The 26,839-nt window shown below is 40.4% G+C and overlaps 1 protein-coding gene across 2 annotated transcripts in view; it reads right to left on the reverse strand.

The window, feature by feature from the left end:
* Nucleotides 1-26,839, reverse strand: part of PLA2R1 (phospholipase A2 receptor 1) — a 126,238-nt gene that overhangs the window by 77,416 nt on the left and 21,983 nt on the right. For both annotated transcript variants that reach the window (XM_047772711.1, XM_047772710.1), the window contains exons 4-6: nucleotides 15,505-15,678; nucleotides 3,255-3,368; nucleotides 2,613-2,756 (exon numbers count right to left, since the gene is read on the reverse strand). In XM_047772711.1, the coding sequence (XP_047628667.1) occupies nucleotides 2,613-2,756; nucleotides 3,255-3,368; nucleotides 15,505-15,678 (432 nt within the window). The remainder of the gene's footprint in view (nucleotides 1-2,612; nucleotides 2,757-3,254; nucleotides 3,369-15,504; nucleotides 15,679-26,839) is intronic.

Consider the following 26,839-nt stretch of genomic DNA (forward strand, 5'->3'; position numbering starts at 1 on the left):
CTTCACTCTAAGATAAAAAGATAAAAGTGGAAATTTTCTGACTGATGCAAAGTGGAGACAAGAGAGAAATCTTGGGACCCTGGAAGCACAGTTTGAAGACATAAGACTAGCCAACAAAAGTTTTTGTTGAACTTGAAACAGCAAATAATCCAAACAAACATAGCTTAACTGCCCTTCCTTCTGGTCTCTGACCTCAATTAATCAGGAGAGCAAATAAAATAGAAGAAGGCTGGCAGAAGGCAGTGCCGGGGAGGGCATAAGAAAGAAAAAAATGAAGACAGAAGAAATTGGTCAGTGGAAGGAAAAGAGGGAGGGACAGAACAATAACAGCAATAGCAACATCAGCACATTCTTGATATAATGAAAATATCTCTACATAAAAAAGACAAGGTGCTTCTCCCTACTCCCATATTCTACAATATCCTTAGGTTTAGCTACTTACAGGTAGATAAAAGTTAATGCTTAATTGTAAGAGGGTGTGGAGAAAGGAAACCTTCCTTCAATGTGGGTAGGAATGTAAATTGGTGCAGCCACTAAGGAAAACAGTATGGCAGTTCCTTAAAAAACTACAAATAGAGTTGCCATATGATCCTTCAATTCCACTGGTGGGCATATGTCTGGAAAAGATGAAAACTATAATTCAAAAAAAATATATGCACCCCAGTGGGTCATAGCAGCACTAGTCACAGTAGCTAAGACATAGAAGCAACCTAAATGTCCATCGACTGATGAATGGATAAAGAAGATGTGGCATACATACACAATGGAATATTACTCAGCCATAAAAATGAAATAATGCCATTTTCAGCACCACAGATGGACTAGAGATTATTATGCTAAGTGAAATAAATCAGAGAAAGACAAATATGATATCACTTATGAGTGGAATATAAAAAACGACACAGAGGAACTTATTTACAAACAGAAATAGACTCACAGATATTGACAATAAACTTAAGGTTATCAAAAGGGGAAGGGCAGGGAAGGATAAGTTAGAAGTTTGGGATTAACAGATACCCAATACCAAAAATAGATAAACAACAAGGACCTACTGTAAAGCACAGGGAACTATATTCAGGAACTTATAATAATCTATAATGGAAAAGACTCTGAAAAAGGATATATATATTTATATATATAAACTGAATCACTTTGCTATACAACTGAAACTAATACAACATTGTAAATTAATTACACTTCAATTAAAAAAACTTAATTGTAAGGGATGAAATTCTAAAATGATAATTCAGATTACTATTTTAAATGTAGAGTTGTTTCTAATTATGAAGGTAATGATTCTTTTAGAAAACGGTTATGTTTTTATCTCTATTTCCCAAGTTAAGACATTAATTCCAGAGAAACTAAAAAAGGGGAATAAATTTTAAGAATAGAAATAACTGGGCTTCAGGTACTACACTGTATTGAGGTGGTATTTAAGTCTTAGGTACACATAAAAGTTTTGGTCATTATTTCAAGAAGGGTGTATTACTAACAAGAGACATAGGATGTGATAGGAAATCAGTGAAGTAAGGAATTATAAAACTATTTTCTAATTTATACATTTAACTTATAGGTAAATAAAACAACTAGAATAGAAAAGAAAGCATATCTTGTTTTTCCAAGGCAGAATGAGTATGAATGTACATTTTTTTAAAAAAAAAGAGAGGGAGAAAATGTTTTATGTACCTAGGTTATTGCTTTAGTTTTTAGTGAAAAACTAAATGCATTTGTTATTCTGTTCTTTAGACATTCTTTACACATTTTTATTCATATGAAAACTAGCCTTGGAATTCTCTTGTGGTGCAGTGGGTTGAGGATCTGGTGTTGTTACTATAGTGGCTTGGGTTGCTACTGTGGTGAGGGTTAAATCCCTGGCCCAGGAATTCCACATACCTCAGGCACAGCCAAAACCAAAAAACAAACAAACAAAAAAACTAGCTTAGCTAAATTTAAATTATGATTGGGATTAACACATACACACTGTTATCTATAAAACAGATAACTAGACCACCTACTGTACAGCACAGGGAGGTCTACTCAATTTTCTATAAAAACTTATATGGGGAGTTCCTGTCGTGGCACACCAGAAACGAATCTGACTAGGAACCATGAGGTTGTGAGTTCCATCCCTGGCCTCGCTCAGTGGGTTAGGGATCTGGAGTTGCCGTGAGCTGTGGTGTAGGTCAGACATGGCTTGGATCTGGTGTTGCTGTGGCTCTGGCATAGGCTGGTAGCTACAGCTCCAATTCAACCCCTAGCCTGGGAAACTCCATATGTGGTGGGTGTGGCCCTAAAAAAAAGGACAAAAGGCAAAACAAAAACAAAAACAAAAAACTTACATGGGAAAAAAGAATGGATATATATATATATATATATATATATATATATATGGATATATATATACACACACACACACACACATATACACACACACATGTATATATATTTCACTGATTCACTTTGCTGTAAACCTGAAGCTAAGACAACATTGTAAGTCAACTATACCCCAAAAAAATTTTAAAAAAATATGAATTATTAGAAAAAAGAAGATTAATTTGAATATATTGAAAGGGCAAGTAAGTAACTGATAAAAATGACTTAAAATCACTTACCAACTACTTCAGGATCAGTGTGGTTTAGATATTTTTTACATATATAAGGCAAGGTGGACTCACAGTCCCGACTTCTCCAGGCATTTGGCATAAATGCATTAAATGCTCCACAGTGATACTCAACAAATGGCTCAAAATTTATTTCTGAAAATGCAATATAAGTGCACTGAATGCTAGAAGCAAAAGCAGTGAGTTTAATATATACCGAAATGTAGTTTCAGGATCAAGGAGACAGCCCTTCTCTTTGGCATATGTAGTAAATCCTGTAGGATGTTATATTATATTTATGATTTTGCAGTTGGAGTCCAGGCATGGCAGTGAAATGACTTCCCAAAGATAGCAACAGCTGATTTTATTGTTTTAAGGTAGAGAAATATTTTGCAATTTGTGGCTATCTTTAAAATGACTGAGTAGAATCTTGTCTTTGAGTCAATATCATCCTGAAGCCTGACTAAAGAGCTTACCTTCTTGGCTTCCATTTTCTTGTCTGGAAAAGCATGTCTTATAGGAATTCAATCAGACTTTTAAAATGTTTATAAGCCACTTTCACAAGAACATACTGTATGTATACAAGGGAAATACTGCTATTTTAGGCTGTGGGACGATGCCACTTGTTGAAGGTAATCAAAACGCTGCAGGTACCTGGGTTCCAATTCAGATAGTTGAGTGGCGTTCTGTCAGACCACTGCCAGCCAGCATTTTCATCCAGCTGATTCAGACCTATCCACACTTCCACTGCTTCACTACCCAGGTGCTCTGAAATAAGAGAAATACGGAATTTCAAATTAAAAAAAAAAACAATGTTACATTTCTTTCTTGTTTTCCTATTCCTGGAGCATGGTGGTCTCCTGCAGACTCACTGACACCAGCTCTGAAGTGTTTAATCTAAGCAACCAGAAATGCTGCCTCTCAGTGGAGGTCAACCACCAAATGTGCATGGTTATAAATTTGAGACCATCTGGTTTGTGTGAGCTCATGCACTTGAGGATTTTGGAGGGTGAAGGAGGAAGTGTCCCAGTCACTCTCGGGAAGTGCCCCTCTGTCTTCCTTCTTTGGTCACATGTGCCTGGCGGCCTCAGTCTGGAGGTTTGTGATTCCAGCATGCTGAGGCCACCTCAGGCCCCCAGCAAGGGGAATAAGAAGAAATGCTGTTAAATCTGTATCATGGGTATGTGTGTGTACAGACATGATTTTCTGTACTTTTAAATATTCTTTATTTTTATTTTAATTTTTTCGCTTTTTAGGGCCACACCCCATGGCATATGGAGTTTCCTAGGCTAGGGGTCTAATCGCAGCTACAGCTGCTGGCTTATACTACAGCCACAGCAACACGGGATCTGAGCCACGTCTGCAACCTAGACACCACAGCTCATGGCAACGCCGGATCCATAACCCACTGAGGCCAGGGATCGAACCTGCAACCTCATGATTCCTAGTTGGATTTGTTTCTGCTGTGCCACAATGGGAACTCCACTTTTCAATATTCTTGAAATATTTCATGGTTAAAAAATAGAACAACTTAGAAGAGGTTTTCTTTCAGGATCTGGCAAGGAAGAGGAAAGCAGATTAAGTGTTACTGGGGACAGGAGTCAAGTCCTCAAATTTAAGGAGGTATGCTAAAGCAAGCAAGGAGACGGCTATCTGGTTGGAGAGCCAGTGGGAGTTATCTGGCTGAGAAGAGAGCATTGTACAAGGGATGGGAGTATCCAGAGGGATCAACAGCAGGTTGCAAATTTTTCTTCAGCTTGGGGTGGGGTGGACAAGGTTTTCCGCCAGGCTGGACCCTTGGCCCCTGCTCCTAACCGCTGTGCCATAGCTCCTCATGTTTTAATTCAGTGCCATTTTTGTTAAAAATGCTAAGTATAAGCATGTGCATCCTGGAATTCCTTGGTGGCTCAGTGGGTTAAAGATCTGGTGTCGGCACTGCTGTGGCTCAGATCACTGCTGTGGTGCAGGTTTGATTTCCGGCCCAGGAACTTCTGCATGCCCTGAGTGCAGTCAAAAATAAACAAACAAATAAACAAATATGTGTGTGCTTATGTAGAAAAAATATTGTTATCGAACCTGTAGAATTAGAGGAAAATTTTCTTTGTTCTTTCTTTTTGTGCACTTGAATTAAATTATTCTAGAATAAACATGTACTACTTGTGTTATAATATTTGGGGGGGAAATGGTGTCAGAGACTTTCAGTGAAAGTGACTAATTTTGTGAAACTTTCGAATGTTGCCATTTAATTTTTTAATATATAAAGGACAGCATTGTTCCCTTATGGTTCATCTGCTTCAGAACCCAATTTATTCTGAGTCAGATGCAGAGGCCCTGCCTGAAACTAAGGTCCTAACAGATAAGAGTTATAAATAGGGTGACTGTATGTCTCAGTTTGCCTGGAAAATTCACGGCTTATGCTTGTAGTTCTAGAATAAGTATTAATGGTAGCCTCTTTTACTCCTAAAAGAATCTCAGTTGGATGATCAATTGTATAATCACCTAGGTTATAAAGATTAGTGCATTCACATCACAAGGCTGCAGTACCTTCTGTGAATGGACATTTCAATACATCAGTGGAAATCTGGAAGAACCCAGCCATTTAAGGAAAGAGAAGGTGCTTCATAATTTTGAGGCTGTCAAAACCACTTAACAGAAACAGCATGACATTCATGGGCTCTGCCCTTCCAAGCTTCTGTGGCATAAGCACAGAATCTCTTCCTAACATCTATTCCATTAGTCCTTTCAATAGCACAATTTGATTAAATTATAGGATGAGTATCATCATGACAGAAGGCAGAATGGAAGATGAATGGACAAGATGGAGAAATTTCCACTTTTTATGTTGAGGTCAGTGCCAAGTGACACTTTCAAATAATCTACCTAAAATATTTAAATGTTAATTATTCTTATCTGAGAGTTATTTTGAAGACCATCTGTGCAATTGTTTTAACAACACATATAAAAAAATCACTGTGTAATTTATAACCTGGGTTTCAAAGTACAAAAATAGTCTGTTTAGCTTTACAACTAAATTGGCTCACAATTCCGTAATAAGTTCAAATCTAAATTCCTTTGGATATTTCTTGTCATTTGTGGTAGCTTGGATAATTCCTTATACTATAGTTAATGTTCATCAGTGATTAGCAAGAAACAGTTGACAATTTTCATCATTAAAAAATACCTTGGTCAGAACAAGTTGCCATCTTTATGAATAGATGTCTGTTTTCCTAAACAGTCTCCCCAATCTCATTATAAAATTATGGTATTTAAATAAAAGTTTCTGACATATTTTTATTTCTTTAGTCATTATTCAAGTTTGGTAAACTCAAACCCTCTTATTAGGGATCCCAGCAGTCATGATAGATAACAATTGTAATTCGTTAATGGTGCACAAAATATTCTATAAAAACCATTACAGGCTCATAATGATATTGGAAATGGGTGTTTTCCTACAATATGACTCACTCAAATCAGTTTCAATAATAATTTCCCACTTTTGCATGTCTGTGGGAAAGGGGCCTCCATACACTGGTTATGCATTTGTTAGACTCCTTCTGGACGGTATTAATGACTTTCAGAAGCCTTAAAATATACTTCCTCTTCCACCCAGTGAATTCACTTCTACAGACTTATAAAGAAATAGTTGGGGGAGAGGACAAGATGGTGGAGGAGTAGGGGGACACGATCGCCCTCTCCCACAAACACAACAAAAAAAGCACATCTACAGAATAAATGACTCACACAGAACAGCAACCAATCGCTGGCAGAGGAACCTAAACTCCAATAACGGCAAGAAGTTCGTGACATTACGGGGCAGAACGGGAGAAAAGAGGAGAGTGAGAGAAGGTGAATCCAAGCGGGACGGGCACTCCCGAAAGGGAACTGTGGAGGAGAAAGGGATCCCGCACCCTGGAAAGTCACCTACATGGGGGAAAGATCAAACGAACCGGAGGAATCTCCAGATGCAGAGAAGAGTGTAGCAGTAAGTTGGAGTACGGAAAAGCCGATCAAGAACCGAACGGACCATCTGAACCACGGGCACAGTCACCAAAAATTGAGATGCCTGGGTGGGGGCTGGGCACCAAGACCTCGCCTCCCAAGGTTAGTCCCCGAGAAAGGGACGGGGGACGCCTGGATGGGGGCTGGGCACCGAGACCTCGGCTCCAGAGGTTAGTCCCCGAGAACGGGCTGGGTGGGCGGGGCGGAGCGGAAACTCCTTGGGAGGTCTAGAAACCATTTGATGGGGCAGAGACTGCCTGGGAGACTAGAAAACAAAGCTGTTGCAGAGGAAGGGAGCAATACTCTAGGGGCAGGGAAGTGGAAAGCCGCATCAGAGGGAACCTGGGAGAAGAGCCTGGTCTGTGCCCATGCTGGGGAGGGGAGAGAAGAAGAGGTGGGTTCCCATAGAATACCCCCCATGCCACAGCAAGCTTACAGGCCCGCTAGCTAGCTGAAAGCTGTGCTTCCCAGTGCATCCCCTCCCCCCACCCCCGCCACCCCCTACACTCTCGCTGGACCTGGGGTTGCCTGCCATCCAGGAGGGCTGGCCTCAACAATTGCCTGAAGCCTACCACCACAGGGGCTGTCCCTGCACAGGCCTGCTTGCCCTTTGGAGGGGCTACACTTCCGCAGAGCAGCACCAAACACCACCAGCCCCCGAGAAAAGGCCTGCAGCCCAGAAAAGCTAGAACAAGCCTAGCCAGGCCGTGAATAGATCTGCCTAATTCTCGGACGGTTTTTCTGAGTCGGGCTGCCCCGGGGAGGAGCCTCTTGGATTTTCAGTGGCCCTGCTACCCGCCCAAGCCCCCAGGGGGTGCCAAGCTCTACAGGATCAGCTGCATAGGACTGCCAGCTCCAGGCAGGACCCCCTACAGCCCAGAAAAGCTGCAACAAGCCTGGCCAAGTCGGGAAAAGATCTCAGACGGTCTTTCTGAGTCGGGCTGCCCTGGGGAGGAGCCTCTTGGGTTTTCAGTGGCCCTGCTACCCGCCCAAGCCCCCAGGGGGTGCTGAGACCTAGCAGATCAGCTGCATAGGACTGCCAGCTCCAGGCAGAAGCCCCTGCAGCCCAGAAAAGCTGCAACAAGCCTGGCCAAGCTGGGAAAAGATCTCAGACGGTCTTTCTGAGTCGGGCTGCCCTGGGGAGGAGCCTCTTGGGTTTCCAGTGGCCCTGCTACCCGCCCAAGCCCCCAGGGGGTGCCCCACTCCCGTGGAATAGCTGCTCAGCACCACCAGCCCCCTGGAGGAGCCCCTGCAGCCCAGAAAAGCTGCAACAAGCTTGGCCAGACTGTGAAAAGATCCGCCCACATTCGCAGGCCGTCCTTCTGAGTTGGGCTGCCCTAGGGAAGAGCCTCTTAGGTTCTCAGTGACCCAGATATCTGCTCCAGCCCCCAGGGGGTGCTGCACTCCTGAGGAACAGCTGCCCAACACCGCCAACCCCCTGCAAGAACCCCACAGCCTAAAAACACCAGAGCAAGCTCTGCATGACCAAGTGAAATCTGCTACCATCGTGGTGTGGACCTCCCAGTCCTGTATGCCCTCAGGAAGTCCTCCTTTGCTTCAAAGAAACACTGTTAGCCCCATCAACACTCCAGAAAAGCCACACTGCCTCAAAAAAGATTGACCAACAACGCCAGCCCTCAGGAAATATTCCATGGCAGGGACAAGGCAAACACTGCCCGATAACGGAGAGTACAACTCCCTCAGGAGAAAGAAAACAACAAGCAAGATGAAGAAGCTGAGAAACCACCCCCAGTCAAACCAACAGGAGAACTCACCTAAAACAGTCAACAATGAAACAGATCTCGGCAGTCTGACAGACCTGGAGTTCAAAAGAGAAATAGTGAAAATACTGAAGGAATTAAGAGAAGATATGAACAGTAATGCAGATACCCTCAGAAAGGAACTAGAAAATATAAGGAGGAGCCTAGAAAAACTAGAGCATTCATTTGCAGAGATGCAAACTGAACTAAGGGCAGTAAAAACCAGAATGAATAATGCAGAAGAACGAATCAGTGATATGGAAGATAGAATAATGGAAATCACTCAATCCGGTCAACAGACAGAAAACCGAATCAAAAAACTGGAAAGCAATATAAGAGACCTATGGGATAATATAAAGCGGGCCAATCTACGCATAATAGGAATTCCAGAAGGAGTAGAAAAAGATAAGGGGATGGAAAATATATTTGAAGAAATTATCGATGGAAACTTCCCAAACCTAAAGGATACTGGGTTCAAGATACAAGAAGCACAGAGGGCCCCAAACAAACTGAACCCAAATAGACCCACACCAAGACAAATCATAATAAAAATGGCAAAAGTTAGTGATAAAGAGAGGATCCTAAAGGCAGCAAGAGAAAAACAGAATGTTACCTACAAGAGAACCCCCCATAAGAATATCAGCTGATTTCTCTACAGAAACACTACAGGCCAGGAGGGAATGGCAAGAGATATTTAAAGTGCTAAAAGGAAAAAATATGCAACCCAGAATACTCTATCCAGCAAGCATATCATTTAAAATAGAAGGGGAAATAAAAATTTTTTCCAACAAACAAAAACTTAAAGAATAGAGCAACACAAAACCCAGGTTAAAGGAAATATTGAAAGGGCTTCTCTAAACCAAAAAGAAAGGAAGGAAAGGGAAGAAAAAAGAAAAAAAAAAAGAAGAAGAAGAGGAAGAACTAGGACTGAGGAAACTGCAATCAGAGAGCAGTCACTCAAATAAGCCAGCATACAGATTTAATCATGAACATGCTTCAAACAAAATAAAATTAAAAAGAAAAAAATAAAAAAGAGTCATCAAAACCATAAAATGTGGGCAAGGGATGTTAGGAAGTAAATAACCCTTTTTGTTTGTTTGTACGTTTCTCTTCTTAATTTTAATATAGTAATGAAGTGTTTGAACTTACAGGACCATCAGGCTAAAACACACAATTATGGGAAGGGGTTAGCATACTTAAAAAACAGGGCAAACACAAGCCAAAAGCAAATATTGCATTTGCAAAAAATGAAAAAAAAAATACACTCAAGCAGATAATAACAGGAGACCATCCAACCAAAACAAAAAAAAAATAAAGGAAGAATGGAGAACCATAGAATCAACTGGAACACGAGGTTCAAATGGCAATAAATAATCATCTATCAATTATCACCTTAAATGTCAATGGACTGAATGCCCCAATCAAAAGACACAGAGTGGCTGAGTGGATAAAAAGGCAAAAACCTTCAATATGCTGCCTACAAGAAACTCACCTTAGGACAAAAGATACATATAGATTGAAAGGGAAAGGGTGGGGAAAAATATTTCACGCCAATAGACATGACAGAAAAGCAGGAGTCGCAATGCTCATATCAGACAAAATAGACTTTAAAACAAAAGACATAAAGAAAGACAAAGAAAGACACTACTTAATGATTAAGGGATCCATCCAAGGAGAGGATGTTACTATCGTCAACATATATGCCCCAAATACAGGAGCACCCAGATACATACAACAAATATTAACAGACATAAAGGGAGATATTGATGAGAATACAATCATAGTAGGAGACCTTAATACCCCCCTCACATCAATGGGCAGATCCTCTAGACAGAAAACCAATAAAGCGACAGAGATCCTAAAGGAAACAATAGAAAAGTTAGACTTCATTGATATCTTCAGAACACTACATCCAAAAAAATCAGAATACACCTTCTTCTCAAATGCTCATGGAACATTCTCAAGAATCGACCACATATTGGGACACAAAGCTAATCTCAATAAATTTAGGAGCATAGAAATTATCTCAAGTATCTTCTCTGACCACAATGCCATGAAATTAGAAATCAACCATGGGAAAAGGAAAGAGAAAAAACCTACTGCATGGAGACTAAACAACATGCTACTAAAAAACCGATGGGTCAATGAGGAAATCAAGAAGGAAATTAAAAACTACCTTGAAACAAATGATAATGAAGACACAACCGCTCAAAATCTATGGGATGCTGCGAAAGCAGGGCTCAGAGGGAAATTTATAGCAATACACGTGTTTCTCAAAAAAGAAGAAAGATCCCAAATTGACAACTTAACCCTCCACCTAAATGAATTAGAAAAAGAAGAACAAAAAAGTCCTAAAGTCAGCAGAAGGAAGGAAATTATAAAGATCAAAGAAGAAATCAATAAAATAGAGACTCAAAAAACAATAGAGAAAATTAATAAAACCAAGAGCTGGTTCTTTGAAAAGGTAAACAAAATTGACAAACCCCTGGCCAGACTCACTCAAAAGAGGAGAGAAAGAACCCAAATAACCAAAATTATAAATGAAAAAGGAGAAATCACAACGGATACAGCAGAAATACAAAAAACCATAAGAGAATACTATGAACAACTATACGGCAACAAGTTTGACAATCTGGAAGAAATGGACAATTTTCTAGAATCTTACAGCCTGCCAAAACTGAATCAAGTAGAAACAGACCAACTGAACAGACCGATCACTAGAAATGAAATTGAAGAGGTCATAAAATCACTCCCTACAAATAAAAGTCCAGGACCAGATGGCTTCACAGGTGAATTTTATCAAACATATAAAGAGGCATTGGTGCCCATCCTCCTTAAACTCTTTCAAAAGGTTGAAGAAGAAGGAATACTCCCAAAGACATTCTATGATGCCACCATCACCCTCATTCCAAAACCAGACAGAGATACCACCAAAAAAGAAAACAATCGCCCAATATCATTGATGAATATAGATGCAAAAATTCTCAACAAAATCTTAGCCAACTGAATCCAACAACATATCAAAAAATTATACACCATGACCAGGTTGGGTTCATCCCAGGTTCATAAGGATGGTTCAACATACGCAAATCAATCAGCATCATACACCACATTAACACAAAAAAAGTCAAAAATCATATGATCATCTCAATAGACGCAGAAAAAACATTTGACAAAGTCCAACATCCATTCATGATCAAGAACCTCGCCAAAGTGGGTATAGAGGGAACATTCCTGAATATAATCAAAGCCATTTATGATAAACCCACAGCAAATATAATACTCAATGGGGAAAAACTGAAAGCCTTCTCACTCAACTCTGGAACAAGACAGGTATGCCCACTCTCACCACTGCTCTTCAACATAGTTTCGGAAGTCCTAGCCACAGCAATTAGACAAACAAAAGAAATAAAAGGCATCCATATAGGAAGAGAACAGATAAAACTGTCACTGTATGCAGATGACATGATACTATACATAGAAAACCCGAAGGACTCAACCCCAAAACTACTTGAACTGATTAATAAATTCAGCCAAGTAGCAGGATATAAGATGAACATTCAGAACTCAGTTGTATTTCTGTATACCAGCAATGAAATATTAGAAAAGGAATACAAAAATACGATACCTTTTAAAATTGCACCTCACAAAATCAAATACCTCGGAATACACCTGACCAAGGAGGTAAAGGACCTATATGCCGAGAACTATAAAACTTTCATCAAAGAAATCAAAGAAGATGTAAAGAAATGGAAAGATAGTCCATGTTCCTGGATTGGGAAAATCAATATTGTAAAAATGGCCATACTACCCAAAGCAATCTACAGATTCAATGCAATCCCTATCAAATGACCCATGACATTTTTCACAGAACTAGAACAAACAATCCAAACATTTATATGGAACCACAAAAGACCCAGAATCGCCAAAGCAATCCTGAGAAACAAAAACCAAGCAGGAGGCATAACTCTCCCAGACTTCAAGAAATACTACAAAGCCATAGTCATCAAAACAGTGTGGTACTGGTATCAAAACAGACAGACAGACCAATGGAACAGAATAGAGAATCCGGAAATAAACCCAGACACCTATGGTCAATTAATCTTTGACAAGGGAGGCAAGACCATAAAATGGGAAAAAGAAAGTCTACTCAGCAAGCATTGCTGGGAAACCTGGACAGCTGCATGCAAAGCAATGAAACTAGAACACACTCTCACACCATGCACAAAAATAAACTCAAAATGGCTGAAAGACTTAAATATACGACAGGACACCATCAAACTCCTAGAAGAAAACATAGGCAAAGCACTCTCTGACATCAACATCATGAATATTTTCTTAGGTCAGTCTCCCAAAGCAATAGAAATTAGAGCAAAAATAAACCCATGGGACCTCATCAAACTGAAAAGCTTTTGCACAGCAAAGGAAACCAAAAAGAAAACAAAAAGACAACTTACAGAATGGGAGAAAACAGTTTCAAAAGATGCAACCGACAAGGGCTTAATCTCTAGAATATATAAACAACTTATACAAACCAACAGCAAAAAAGCCAATCAATCAATGGAAAAATGGGCAAAAGACCTGAATAGACATTTCTCCAAAGAAGATATACAGATGGCCAACAAACACATGAAAAAATGCTCAACATCGCTGATTAGAAGAGAAATGCAAATCAAAACTACCATGAGATATCACCTCACACCAGTCAGAATGGCCATCATTAATAAATCCACAAATAACAAGTGCTGGAGGGGCTGTGGAGAAAAGGGAACCCTCCTACACTGTTGGTGGGAATGTAAACTGGTACAGCCACTATGGAAAACAGTTTGGAGATACCTTAGAAACCTATACATAGAACTTCCATATGACCCCACAATCCCACTCCTGGGCATCTATCCGGACAAAACTCTACTTAAAAGAGACACGTGCACCCGCATGTTCATTGCAGCACTATTCACAATAGCCAGGACATGGAAACAACCCAAATGTCCATCGACAGATGATTGGATTCGGAAGAGGTGGTGTATATACACAATGGAATACTACTCAGCCATAAAAAAGAATGACATAATGCCATTTGCAGCAACATGGATGGAGCTAGAGAATCTCATACTGAGTGAAATGAGCCAGAAAGACAAAGACAAATACCATATGATATCACTTATAACTGGAATCTAATATCCAGCACAAATGAACATCTCCTCAGAAAAGAAAATCATGGACTTGGAGAAGAGACTTGTGGCTGCCTGATGGGGGGGCGGGGAGGGAGTGGGAGGGATCGGGAGCTTGGGCTTATCAGACACAACTCAGAATAGATTTACAAGGATATCCTGCTGAATAGCATTGAGAACTTTGTCTAGATACTCATGTTGCAACAGAAGAAAGGGTGGGGGGGAAAATGTAATTGTAATGTATACATGTAAGGATAACCTGACCCCCCTACTATACAGTGGGAAAATAAAAAAAAAAATTATAAAAAAAAAATACTTGGGGATCCATGCACAAAGGTATGTGCAGGGATGGTTTTTAATAGCAACAAAAATAAAAGCTAAATAAAGAACTTTATCTATCTATTCCTATCTCATATTTGGTGATTAGGTAAATATACTACCACTAACCTTTAGTACTATATAACCATGAAAAATTATAATGTAGACGTTCTTGTTGTGGCTCAGTGGTAACAAACCCAACTAGTATCCCTGAGGACATGGGTTTGATACCTGGTCTCGCTCAGTGGGTTAAGAATCCAGCATTGCTTTGAGCTATGGTGTAGGTTGCAGACACAGCTCAGATCTGGTGTTGCAGTGGCTGTGGGTAGGCTGGCAGCTGCAGCTCCTGTTCAGCTGCTAGCCTGGGAACTTCCAGATGCTGCAGGTACAGCCCTAAGAAGAAAAAAAATATATGATGTAGGTCATGTTTATAGACATGGGCAGATGTTCATTATATGCAGGTAAATTACATAAGCATGTTACTAAACTGTGTGCACAGTTACTGTTAAATGGTTAGCACATTGAATGTTTGTTATGTGTGCTAGGCACTTTTCTAAGACTTCATCTGCTTTGTAACATGTAATCTGCATGGCCAAAAAGGTGGCATTATTATCATTTCCATTTGATAGAGGGAAACAGTGAGGTTGAGCTACTTTACCTCTTTAGCTTTGTTAGTAAGTGACGGAGGTGGGATTCAAATCCAGGCCAGTGGCTCTTTGGTCCCTGCTCCTAATTTCTGTGCAACAACTGCCGCATGTTTTTATTCAATACCATTTTTCATAGATACTTTGGATGTATGTATGTATTTATTGGGTTTTTTTGTAGATTAAAAACATTGTTATCTCTGGATTGTGGAACTATGAGAGATTTTTTCCTTTATCTTTCTGTATACTTGAACTTTTAAAATTATCTTAGAATAATTTTGTTATTCCATAATAAGTATGGGTAATAAATTTGAAAAGTGTTAGAAACCTAATGAAAGTGACTAATTTTGTGACACTTTCAAATGTTTCTCCCCCAAATTTTAAATGCTGTTATGTACACATCTATAAACACATTTAATCTATAAACACATTTAATCTATAAAGGAGAAGTAAGTAGAGAGATTAAGTGAGAGGTGAAATACAAGACCCAGCTCATTAACACTCTTTTAACAGTTTATGTTATTTTTTATAGCATTAGTTATCATATGTGTGATTTTGCTCTTCCAATTAAATTTTAAGTTCTTTGTCATCCACCAGGAAGCCTACTCCATACCTGCTCATAGTGACTGACAGGTAGAATTATGTTTAATTAGTAAAAAACTTAATTATTTATCAATGGAAACGAATGGCTAAGATCTCCGGCAATGCAGGATTTTGAACTTAAATTTAGAAGTCTCCTAGACCCACTTGTTAGAGCTGCAGATTCTCCTGGGTCCCTTGCTGTGGCCTGAACGTCTCTTTTCCAAGGGGGAGAACATAAGAACAACATGACCAGGTGCCAAATGGAATGGCCCAGGGTTCAGGTCAAAATTCTGGGTGTGAGTTTGGACCATGTTAATAAGGGCAAAGTATTTTCCAAGGGACTGTTTTTCCAGAACGTATCCCAGCATACATGGACATAACTGTAAGCAACATTTTGTGTCAATATCACTGGCATAATCCACCTACTTACTCCTTATGAAATTTTCTTCAGTCTCATCTGCAATACTTAATAAAGCACCTCCTTGCATCTGGCATGAAGAATGTGCTTCGGTCCAGGAGAGGGAGGAAAGCAGGTTGAATTGGTAGCAAATGTGTGAATTGAGATCCTTCTCCCAGACAGCGTCACAGCCTACCTCTGTAGATGCTGAAAACAAAATCCATGAAAGCATTAACTATAATCTTACTTTATCTATACACAAAGCATTTTTAAGATGAATTTCAATGGAATTATTCCAACTTGCAACTCCTAAAACTTCAGCACACTTATCTATTCTTGATTAGGTCTTTATGATAAAATCTGCATTGTTTTCCCATTGGCTCTTTATGGTAAAGCTTTTTCAAGGTTTAAAAGAAATTCAAGAAATCATCAATAAAGAAGCTCTGACCCTTTCTGAGAAAATAATAGTAGCCATTTTTAAGACAGGAAATGTAAGTGAAGCATTTGTGAAAATAACACCGGAGTTCTTTAAGAAGCAGTCAGAACTTTATAGGAAAAGCTCTGTGACCTGAAATGTTTATTTGAGAAAGATACAAGTGTTGTTTCAAAAGGCTTTCCCCTGCAAATACCAAAATGCTACATGGAATAAAAGGGATACAGTAGAAATATGAGTCTGTAATGAACGCAAGTTTTCAAATAAACATTGAGAATAGGAACACTGATATTTAGTTTAAGCAAGTTCTTTCAGCCAAAAGGAGAAGCAAAATCCACTTGGAAAACCTTGGCCAAGGATTGTGTAGTATGCTTAAAAGCAAATTTTAATAAAGTATGAAATGTGGGCTGAAATCTGAAGTTTACTGAAATAACAGAAAATGAAGACCTAGTCTAGGTGCTTCGGCTGAAATTTTAAGTCAATCCCCAAGGTGAAATAAGCAGCCATAATAATTACCTGAAATCAAACTCAGCCAAAGAATTTCAGAACGCAGACAATGTGAACCAGGCTAAAGCATGACAGTGACTGACAGTCAGGCAATTGGCTAAAATTGAGAGTAGCCCTCCCCAAAGTGTGATGCATAGAATACTACAACTTCAAGAGCTCACCAAGAAAAGCTGGGACATAATACACATGTAGCCTTCTCTGGAGAATTTACAGTGTACACTAACATGTTAAAGGCTCTGCGGAGTTCCTCAGAGGCTCAGCTAGCTAAGAATCTGGTGGTGTCACTGCAGTGGCTTGGGTTCAATCCCTGGCCTGGGAAGCACAGCCAAAAAATAAAAAGGCTCTGAGATGTTCCCTAGTGAAGAAACAGCTTAATTTTAATTCAGTACACTTCGAACTTACTTGACAATGAAATCTTTTTTGTTTGTTTTCTTTTCCCCAGTACTTAATTAGATGGCTCTCTTGGGAATGTGGCAAGTTTGTTTTCAGGTCTGGTTGCAATGTGCCTTCCTCAGAACTGAGTTAGTTAATGAGAAGTTACTAATCTGCATGTAAATCTAAGGTTGTCTTCGTCTTCCTGTCTGACACGTGTATTTATAGCAGGATCCCAGAGTGAAGGAAGGCGGAAGCCAGGGCTATCACCAAGAAAAACTATAGGAAAGGGAGAGAAAGGAAGGAGGACACGTTCAGTAATCATTTTGCCCTGGTGGCTGAAATTTCCTCATTGAGTTTGAGTCCTTAGAGACTGTCTTCAGTTAAAAAGCTATGCCATCCCTGAGACGGACAATGCCCTGAGCATTATCAAACATTAGTTCAGCCCTGTTGATCCCGTGACAGCTGAGGCCACCAGAGAGGAGCAGGGGAGTCTACAACTTCAGGGTACAGAAAAATCATTTAGCGAATGTCTTCAAAATCACAGATTTCTAGTTCTCAGTCTTGGAGATTCTGAATTAGTGACTATTTTTGGGGTGGGATTCAGAAACCTACATTTTAAGCATATTCCTGAAGTTCCCGTTGTGGTTCAGCAGAAATGAATAACTAGTATCTATGAGGACTCAGGTTTGATTCCTGGCTTCGCTCAGTGGGTTAAGGATCCGGTGTTGCCATGAGCTGTGGTGTAGTTTGCAGACATGGCTTGGATCCCGAGTTGCTGTGGCTGTGGTGTAGGCCGGCAACTGTAGCTCCAATGTGACCCCTAGCCTGGGAACCTGCATATGCTGCAGGTGCAGCACTAAAAAGACAAAAAAAAAAAAAATCCTGATTCTAATGCAGATGGTCCACAAAGCAAACACTGGGAAGCACTGGTTTGAAAGAAAACATTCGAAGCACTTCCCAAGGAGAGCAGGTATGAGTAGCCTTTGGTCACTAGAAGATAGTAGGATGTCAGAGCAGAGATTGGGGGAGGATGTCAGAAAGGGAGATCTGGGTATAGGGTACCTGCCTCTCCTCTGCCTTAGGGAAAGATTTGACAGTAATTCTTAATTATAAGCCTCCTCGATAAGCTGTGTCATGATAAGAAAAGGTCTGGAGGACACTTCAGTTGATCTTATTCCCCATTTTTGCCAAGAATCGCTCTTGCTCTCTCAATGGGACATAAATTGAGCTTCATAAACACAGCCTTTTGCAATAAACTGCCTGAATTCTAGGCATTAAACAGGATGAGAGACCTGCAGGTGATCCTGTCTGTGCTACAAATTACACAGCCCGGCTTTGTTAGGTTTCCCTTGGCTTTGTAGTATCTATACCAATTCTTAAGGTTAATCAAAAGGAAACTTCCAGTCAAAAGTTTGCAACTGGTGCCCATATTCTTCTAAAAAGTCAGTGCATTTGCCATGGAAATTTGGGTTTAACTGAAATATAAGAGTGTGAGAAAAGACAGCCTGTTCAATAAGTTGTGCTGGGAAAACTGGACAGCCACATGGAAAAGAATGAAATTAGAACACTTCATAACACCATACACAAAAATAAACTCAAAATGGATTAAAGACCTAGATATAAGACCAGACAGTATAAAATTCTTAAAGGAAAACGTAGGCCAAACACTCTCTGACATAAACGACAGCAACATCTCAGATCCACCTCTTAGAGTAATCACAGTAAAAACAAAAATAAACAAATGGGACTTAATTAAACTTCAAAGTTTCTGCATAGCAAAGGAAACCCTAAACAAAACAAAAAGACAACACACAGAATGGGAAAAAATATTTGCAAATGAATCAACCGACAAGGGATTAATCTCCAAAATTTATAAACACCTCCTACCGCTCAATACCAAAAAAAACCCAACCCCATCAAAAAGTGGGCAGAAGATCTAAATAGACAATTCTCCAAAGAAGACATACAGATGGCCAAAAAACACATGAAAAGATGTTCAACATCACTCATTATTAGAGAAATGCAAGTCAAAGCCACTATGAGGTACCACCTTACACCAGCCAGAATGGCCATCATCAAAAGTCTACAAACAATAAGTGCTAGAGAGGGTGTGGAGAAAAAGGAACCCTATTACACTGTTGGTGGGATTGTAAATTGGTATAACCACTGTGGAAAACAGTATGGGGATTCCTCAGAAAACTAAAAATAGAACTACCATTTGATCCAGCAATCCCACTCCTGGGCATCTACCCAGAGAAAACCATGGCTCGAAAAGACACATGTACTCCAATGTTCACTGAAGCACTATTTGTAATAGCAAGACATGGAAATAACCTAAATGTACACTGACAGAGGAGTGGGTCAAGAAGATGTGGAACATATACACAATGGAATATTACTCAGCCATTAAAAGGAAAGAAATAATGGCATTTGCAGCAACATGGATGGACCTAGAAATTACCATGCTGAGTGAAGTCAGTCGGACAATGAGACACCAACATCAAATGCTATCATTTACATGTGGAATCTGAAAAAAAGGACACAATGAACTTCTTTGCAGAACAGATACTGACTCATAGACTTTGAAAAATGTATGGTTTCCAAAGGAGACAGGTTGGGGCGGGGGGGGATGCGCTGGGAGTTTGGGATGGAAATGCTATAAAACTGAGTCATGATGATCATTGTAAAACTATAAATGTGATAAGTTCATTGAGTAATATATATAAAAAATAAAATATGGAGTTCCCGTCGTGGCACAGTGGTTAATGAATCCGACTAGGAACGATGAGGTTGAGGGTTCGGTCCCTGCCCTTGCTCAGTGGGTTAACGATCCGGCATTGCTGTGAGCTGTGGTGTAGGTCGCAGATGCGGCTCGGATCCTGCGTTGCTATGGCTCTGGCGTAGGCTGGCAGCTATAGCTCCGATTCAACCCCTAGCCTGGGAACCTCCATATGCCGCGAGAGCGGCCCAAGAAATAGCCAAAAAAAAAAAGACAAAAAATAAAAATTAAAAAATATATATATATAAGAATGTGTACTTCTATGCAGTACATGCACCTGCTTCTCTAAAAGAGCTGTGTGTCACTCCATGGGTCTTACTGGAAGATGTTGTGGTAATAAATGGAATGAAAGTGCCACCCTGGGCCTGGGCATTGTGATTTGCTCTTCTGATCTCCATTCAGTATCAAAGGCTTTGTTTCCCCAGATGCCAGCAGACCCCTCTCAGTGTTAAGCCTTCTCCAGGATTGCCTTGGCTGAAAAGGTTCTTTGCTCATGGTGCTCTCCCTTCCCAAGGACAGCCTTCAAATAGTGACCAGTCAATGCACGGTTACAAGACACCCTCCTCTCACCCCAACTAGGAGCAAATCCAGCTTGACAACTCCTCATAGGGTCTGCGTGGGTGTTGGCAGCCCTGCCTCCCAGTTCTGCACAATCCTGCTCTCTTCCTTTCCTTTCCATTTGTATTGATCCTGAGACCATTTCCCAGGAGACCTCCTGCACGGTCATCTCAGCCTCAGAGACTGCTCCCTGAGAGCCCACCTGCCACAGGCTCCCATCTTGGTCTGGAGCATTCGCATGTATTTACTCTTAATCCTCTTGCTTCTTCATATCAAATGTCTCTTTCCAAGTAACTAAAAATGCAAGATTGATGGCTAGCACTATCAATCTTGAAAAATTAGAATCTAAGGGCTACTATCATCTTGTTATATGTCTTTGCATCTTTGATTATCTTTTTTTTTCTTTTTTGTCATTTTTGTTCACCCATGGCATATGAAAGTTCCCAGGCTAAGGGTCGAATTGGAGCTGTAGCCGCCAGCCTACACCACAGCCCCAGCAATGCCAGATCCAAGCCGCATTTTTGACGCACACCACAGCTCATGGCAACACTGGATCTTTATTTAACCCACTGAGTGAAGCCAGGGATCTAACCCACGTCCTCATGGATACTAGTTGGGTTCGTTACTGCTGAGCCACAACGGGAACTCCAAATCTTTGATTATCTTTATATTATCTCTTCTGTCTCTAAATTCTGAGCTCCTTGAAGGAAGTGACTGTGTTGTGTATATCTTTGTCTCCTATTATTTGAAGAAAGATTGCCAAAAGTCTTTTGTACGATGGTGATTTTTTTTTCCCTTTCAAAATACACCTCTCTTCCAATGAACTGGACTACATTCATGTCAACATTGATTTGTTATAGATTATGACCAAGATGTAGCCATTTCTCCTTCTCTATTAACATGGATTTTTTTCATCTTCCCTAAGGATACAGCTTTGTCATTGTCCAAGGTGTACTCTTTCTTGACACTTTAAAAAAATAGTTGGGAGTTCCTGTCGTGGCGCAGTGGTTAACGAATCCGACTAGGAACCATGAGGTTGCGGGTTCGGTCCCTGCCCTTGCTCAGTGGGTTAACGATCCGGCGTTGCCGTGAGCTGTGGTGTAGGTTGCAGACGCGGCTCGGATCCCGAGTTGCTGTAGCTCTGGCGTAGGCCGGTGGCTACAGCTCTGATTCGACCCCTAGCCTGGGAACCTCCATATGCCGCAGGAGTGGCCCAAGAAATAGCAAAAAAAGACCAAAAAAAAAAAAAAGGGAATTCTAAAAGAAAGAAAGAAGAACTCATACTATTAGAGAAACTCTAAGCTACAAAGTTACTACTTTTATCTCTCTTTGGTCTTTCATATACTCAGCAAATATTTATTGAATATGTGCTCCCTGAAAAGTGCTGTGTTGGTAAATTTCATGTAACAGGCGCTCCAAACCAGATGTCCTGCTACATAGGAATCCCTAGTACCTTACATGCTCCTTGGTAGCCCTGATCACAACTGAAATTAAATGATGCATTATGTGATTGCTTATTGATTGTTTGTTTTCCCTGATAAAATTAAGTATCAGGAAAGCATGAACCACGTTCCCTCTTTTTCATGTTACTCTCAAAGCTTGCCTGTCAGCATTTAAAGGTAGTTGGGTAGGGGAGACTATGCTATCAAAGGAAGCTGAGAAGTGGTGGCTGCAAAAGAAAGAGGAAAACTACTAGGTGTGGGTCCCAGATGCCCAAGGAAAAAGATGGTGTCAATTCCGTTACATGTTGCTGAACCTTTGAATAAGATGAGAGCCGAATCCATTAGAGACTTTATGGGAAGTGTTTCAACAGAGGAACCCAATCATCTGCCTGCTCCGTGCCTACACCCAACAGATGAGCACCACCAAGGAAATCATCCAATCAATTTATCATCAACCACCCCCCAATGCTTCCTGGAATCATTACCAGCTTTCTCTGGTCAGCTTGATCTCACACCAACCACAGTGCTCCTTTCACATCTTTCCTGTTGCCCAAACCTCACTCTTTCTTCCCCCTCTTCAGAGAAAGTCCACACCCATTGGACCAGATTCTCCTCATTTTTCCCCCATCACTTCATCCATCAACCTTCTGGGACCTGTGCTATCCTCCTCCTTCTCTTCCCTCCTAAGGAGAAGCTGTCTTTATATCCATAAAAGCCCAGTCTGCCCATCTAGGATTTGGATCCTATTTCCTCTGCCTTCTGAAAGACCATATTTATTTCACTAATTGGTTTCACATTCCTGCACCTTCCACCTTTCTCTGTTAGATCATTTCCAGGTACATTCAAAGATGACCTAGCATCTCTTATCCTTAAAAAATAAGAAAGAAAAAATCTCCTTCCCTTGGCCTCCCCATCCCAGTCTCTGCTTTTTCTCTGCCCCCATTAGTCACATGTTTTATGCATATGCTGTCTCCACTTCCCATCTCCCATTTACTCTTTAAAAAAAATAACAGTTTTATTGTGATAATATTAACTTGTGTTTTTGTCCTTTATCCTATCAATATGGGTATTACATTAATTGATTTTCATATTTTAAACTAATCTTGAATTCTTGGGATAAGTTCCAGTTGGTCATAGTGTACATTTATTTATATATGCTGTTGGATTCTGTTTGCTAGTATTTTGTTGAGAATTTTTGCATCTATATTCATAAGAGATATTGGTCTATAATTTCCTTTTCTTTGCTTTCTCTCTTTTCTTTTTCTCTCTCTCTCTCTCTTTTTTTTTTTTTTTTGCCTTTCTTTAGGGCCGCTCCTGCAGCATATGGAGATTCCCAGGCTAGGGGTCTAATTGGAGCAGTAGGCACCGGCCTACACCAGAGCCACAGCAACGCGGGATCCGAGCCGCATCTGCAACCTACACCACAGATCACGGCAATGCCGGATCCTTAACCCACTGAGCAAGGGCAGGGATCGAACCCGCAACCTCATGGTTCCTAGTTGGATTTGTTAACCACTGCGCCACGACAGGAACTCCTAATTTTCTTTTCGTATAATGTCATTGGTTTCAGTATCAGGGTAATGCCGGCCCCATAAAATAAATTAGGAAGTGTTCCTTCCTTCTTCTTCTATTTTTCCATTTGATTATTAACCCACTCAAGCTGGCAACTAGAATATATCTTTCCAATGCCATCAATAACCTTTGTGTTGCCAGATCTAGCAAGCACTTAGCTTCAGACCTTGTCAAATCAGGCTCTTCAGCAGCATTAGGCAAACTGGGCTCTCTCTTCTTGCTGACATACATTTTTCTTTGCTTACCCTTCCACCTGGCTACGCTTCCACCTTTATGGCTGCCCCTTTTAGCATCTTTAGTTTGTTCACTTTTTATTCAAACTAAACATGAGATCTTAAGACTTGGCCCTAAGTCCTCTTCCTTTCTATTCTATACATGCTCTGGATTATCTAACCTAGTTTCATAAACCCCTTTTGTTACAACTCCTAAATATATATTGACCTTTATGTCTAACTGCCTAGTCCACAGGACTGACTCACTGTTTTTTATTTTTTTAAGTAGTATCTATCAAAAATTGTAACTATAAATTAACTTGAGCATTATACTCGAATATGAACTTCATTATGACAGGTGTCATGACTTTCATCTTTCACGTTTATGGTTAGAATCCCAGGAGCTAGCAGAATGCTTGGTGTATAGTAGGTGTTCAATACATATTTGTGGAAATGAATGAATGAATGAATGACTTGTGGAAATGGAAGTCAGGCATGCATCATTATAGAAGCCAAGAAGAGATAGATTTCTGAGGAATCAAAGCACTATGTAGAGGATGAGAGAGAGAGGTGTTTTCAGGAGACAGAAGTGGGGATGAAGGAGTTGTGTTATTTTTAAGATATATAAAGACTTGAGCAGGTTTAAGTGCTAATGAGAAGGATCCATCATCATCTATATTAGAGTGGGAGTGTGCTTTGGAATCACCTCAAAGGCTCGTTAGAACAGATTTCAGAGGCTGCACTTCTAGAATGACTGATATTGGTGTCTGGGGTGTGGCTGGTAACTTGCATTTTCTAACAAGTTCATAGGGATGCCTGATGCTACTAGAACAGGGACCACCCTTAGAGAAACAGTGAGATACAGGTTGGATGGGAGGCTCTGGAGTCCAGATGGGGAGATGTGTCCCAGGTAGGAAGAGAACCACCTGTACACAGGAAGGAGGAAATAAAGATGGGTACAGACCCAAGTAGGCTTAAAGGCTTGGGAGCAGGAAGTTATCAAAACTTCTGTTCTGATGGATCCTGTTTTCTTTGAGAGTTAGGTATTGAAGTTGCCTCTTAAGAGTTGGAAAAGAGAACGTAGCTCAGGGTTAGAAGTCAGGGGAGAATAGAGAGGTTTGTATGGCTCTTGTGGGGAGTAACAGAGCAGCATGACAAGAGAGATACAATAAAATAGCTGACCAAGATGAGGTTGGCAGTCATGCATCTATATTGGTACCAATCTGCTCTGTTATGTCATTCAAGTTACTGATAAAAATTGTGGCAGGTGAATGGGGTTCAAGCACAATCAGATAATTCCAGATGTTGCCATCCTAAAAATATCTCAAACTAACTAAGTGTAACTCTCCAGCTGTGTAAGACACACAACCAAGATGGACCTAGCATGACCCAGAATTGCCCTCAACAAACCCAGAGAGATTCCTCTGTATCATCCTTTCCCTGAAGATCTATAGTGACAGATGTTTTATCATATCCCTCCCTGCTAGTGTGTTTTCCTATGTGTTTATTAGCACTAAATTTACATTATGCTCACTTACAATCAATATTTTTTTAAAAAAGCATCATTCTATATTGAGATACTAAAAAATTTCCATATAAGAAAGATGAGACCCAGAAGAATAACTCTTTGTTTTAATCTACTTAGTCCTCTCTGTCCTGTCAACTTGTTGACCCCATGGAAAGACCTATCAGCTTGCTCAGGTTCCAGTCTCCAGCACATTATTTTGAGTTGTGCTGGCCACCAGGAACCAAAAGTAACAAGAGAGGAAGAAAACTGTAATATAGCACTGTACAAATAAACATGCTCTCTGTTGACTGTGGTAAAGGTCAGGAGAGTTGAAATCTGGCAGTCTGTCAAGTGGAGGATGCTTCTGAACTGTAGGAAGCTGAACAAATAGATAATCTGGGGAGTGAAAAGCCCTGGGCACCACTAAACCCAGGCTTCCACCTGGGAAACTGTAATTAGCTAAAAGTGCTGAAGGATGGTGACAGTGCTCTTTGAAGAATCTCAAGGAGACTTGTAGCTTAAAAAAGATCCCTCAGAATGAGGGTCATGTGAAATACATGTTAATTTTATTACTTTTACTTTTAATAATGGTATCTGTTGGAGATGGAAATGGAAAGAGAAGATGATGTAAATAATGTGACACCTGACTCAAGAATCCAAGGAGTGTAGGGATTACATGCACATACACCTACATACAGACATTCAGATTCAGGCAGAGAAGCCTGATGATCCGACAGTTTATAAATAATGAAATACTTTCATGCTGGTTGTTGAACAGTTGCTGTTTTGAGCTCCTCAAGTACCCCCTGCTACCCCCGAATACCCTCACATTATGGCAGCTAAGAGGTTAATACCAGTAGTGAACTTCCAGGACTCCTAATCCCCACATTAAGGTATCCCCTTGGACTGACCAGTAGCTCACACCATATTGTTGGCTAAATGTCTTAATATCACCCCTATATATAGATGTATGTTGCATAGAAATACTTGCATATTATTAATTGTCTGAGGAAGAATTACCTGCCACAGGATCACCTGGCCAACTCATCAAAAAAGCAAATGCTCACTGCCTCTCTGGGACTGGGTGAGGATGCACATTTTTTTTTTTGTCTTTTTAGGGCTACACATGTGGCATATGGAGATTTCCAGGCTAGGGGTCGAATCAGAGCTCTAGCTATATAGCTATAGCTACAGCCACAGCAACATAGGATCTGAGCTGCATCTGCGACCTATACCACAGCTCACAGCAATGCCGGATCCTCACCCCACTGTGCAAGGCCAGGGATCCAACCCAGGTAATCAAGGATCCTAGTCGGATTTTTTAACCACTGAGCCACAACAGGAACTCCTGGATTCACCATTTAAGCTATCCCCCCCAGGTGATCCTAGAGCATCATATCAAATACAGTCTTCATTTTCAGGCATAGAGCAAATCTGTCTGTCCTGTGTTTCATCTAGAAATCAAGTTCTTCAGAGAAAGGGTCCCAGGTCCTAACACTATGCCTAGCTTAGTGCTATTGACAGATAATAAAGAGGAAGGATCATTGATTCAGAAGCATATACTGAAAGGCTAAGTTAGGCTTCATGATATGATGATAACGATAATCCTGTTGAGTACCATTAGATGCATCATCTAATTGCATCCTCTCAATAACCCTAATAGCTACTGTTATTATCTCCATTTCATGGTGTGGAAACTGAGACTCAGGAGCTCATTGTTGGGAAGGTGCAAGACTTCAATCTTAGTCTTACTCTTTCTCATTCACTAAACTGTGTTAGATCTTTAGATTAGAAAAGATTTCTACAGTTAATTTTTTTTCTTTTTTTCTTTTCTTTTCTTTTTCTTTTTATTTATTTTAGGGCTGCACCCATGGTATATGGAAATTCCTAGGCTAGGGGGCAAATCAGAGCTGCAGTTGCTAGCCTATGTCACAGCCACAGCAACCACAGATCCCAGCCACATCTGTGACCTACATCAGAGTC

This window comes from Phacochoerus africanus, chromosome 3 (assembly GCF_016906955.1).
Source record: "Phacochoerus africanus isolate WHEZ1 chromosome 3, ROS_Pafr_v1, whole genome shotgun sequence".
In the NCBI taxonomy this organism is placed as follows: domain Eukaryota; kingdom Metazoa; phylum Chordata; class Mammalia; order Artiodactyla; family Suidae; genus Phacochoerus; species Phacochoerus africanus.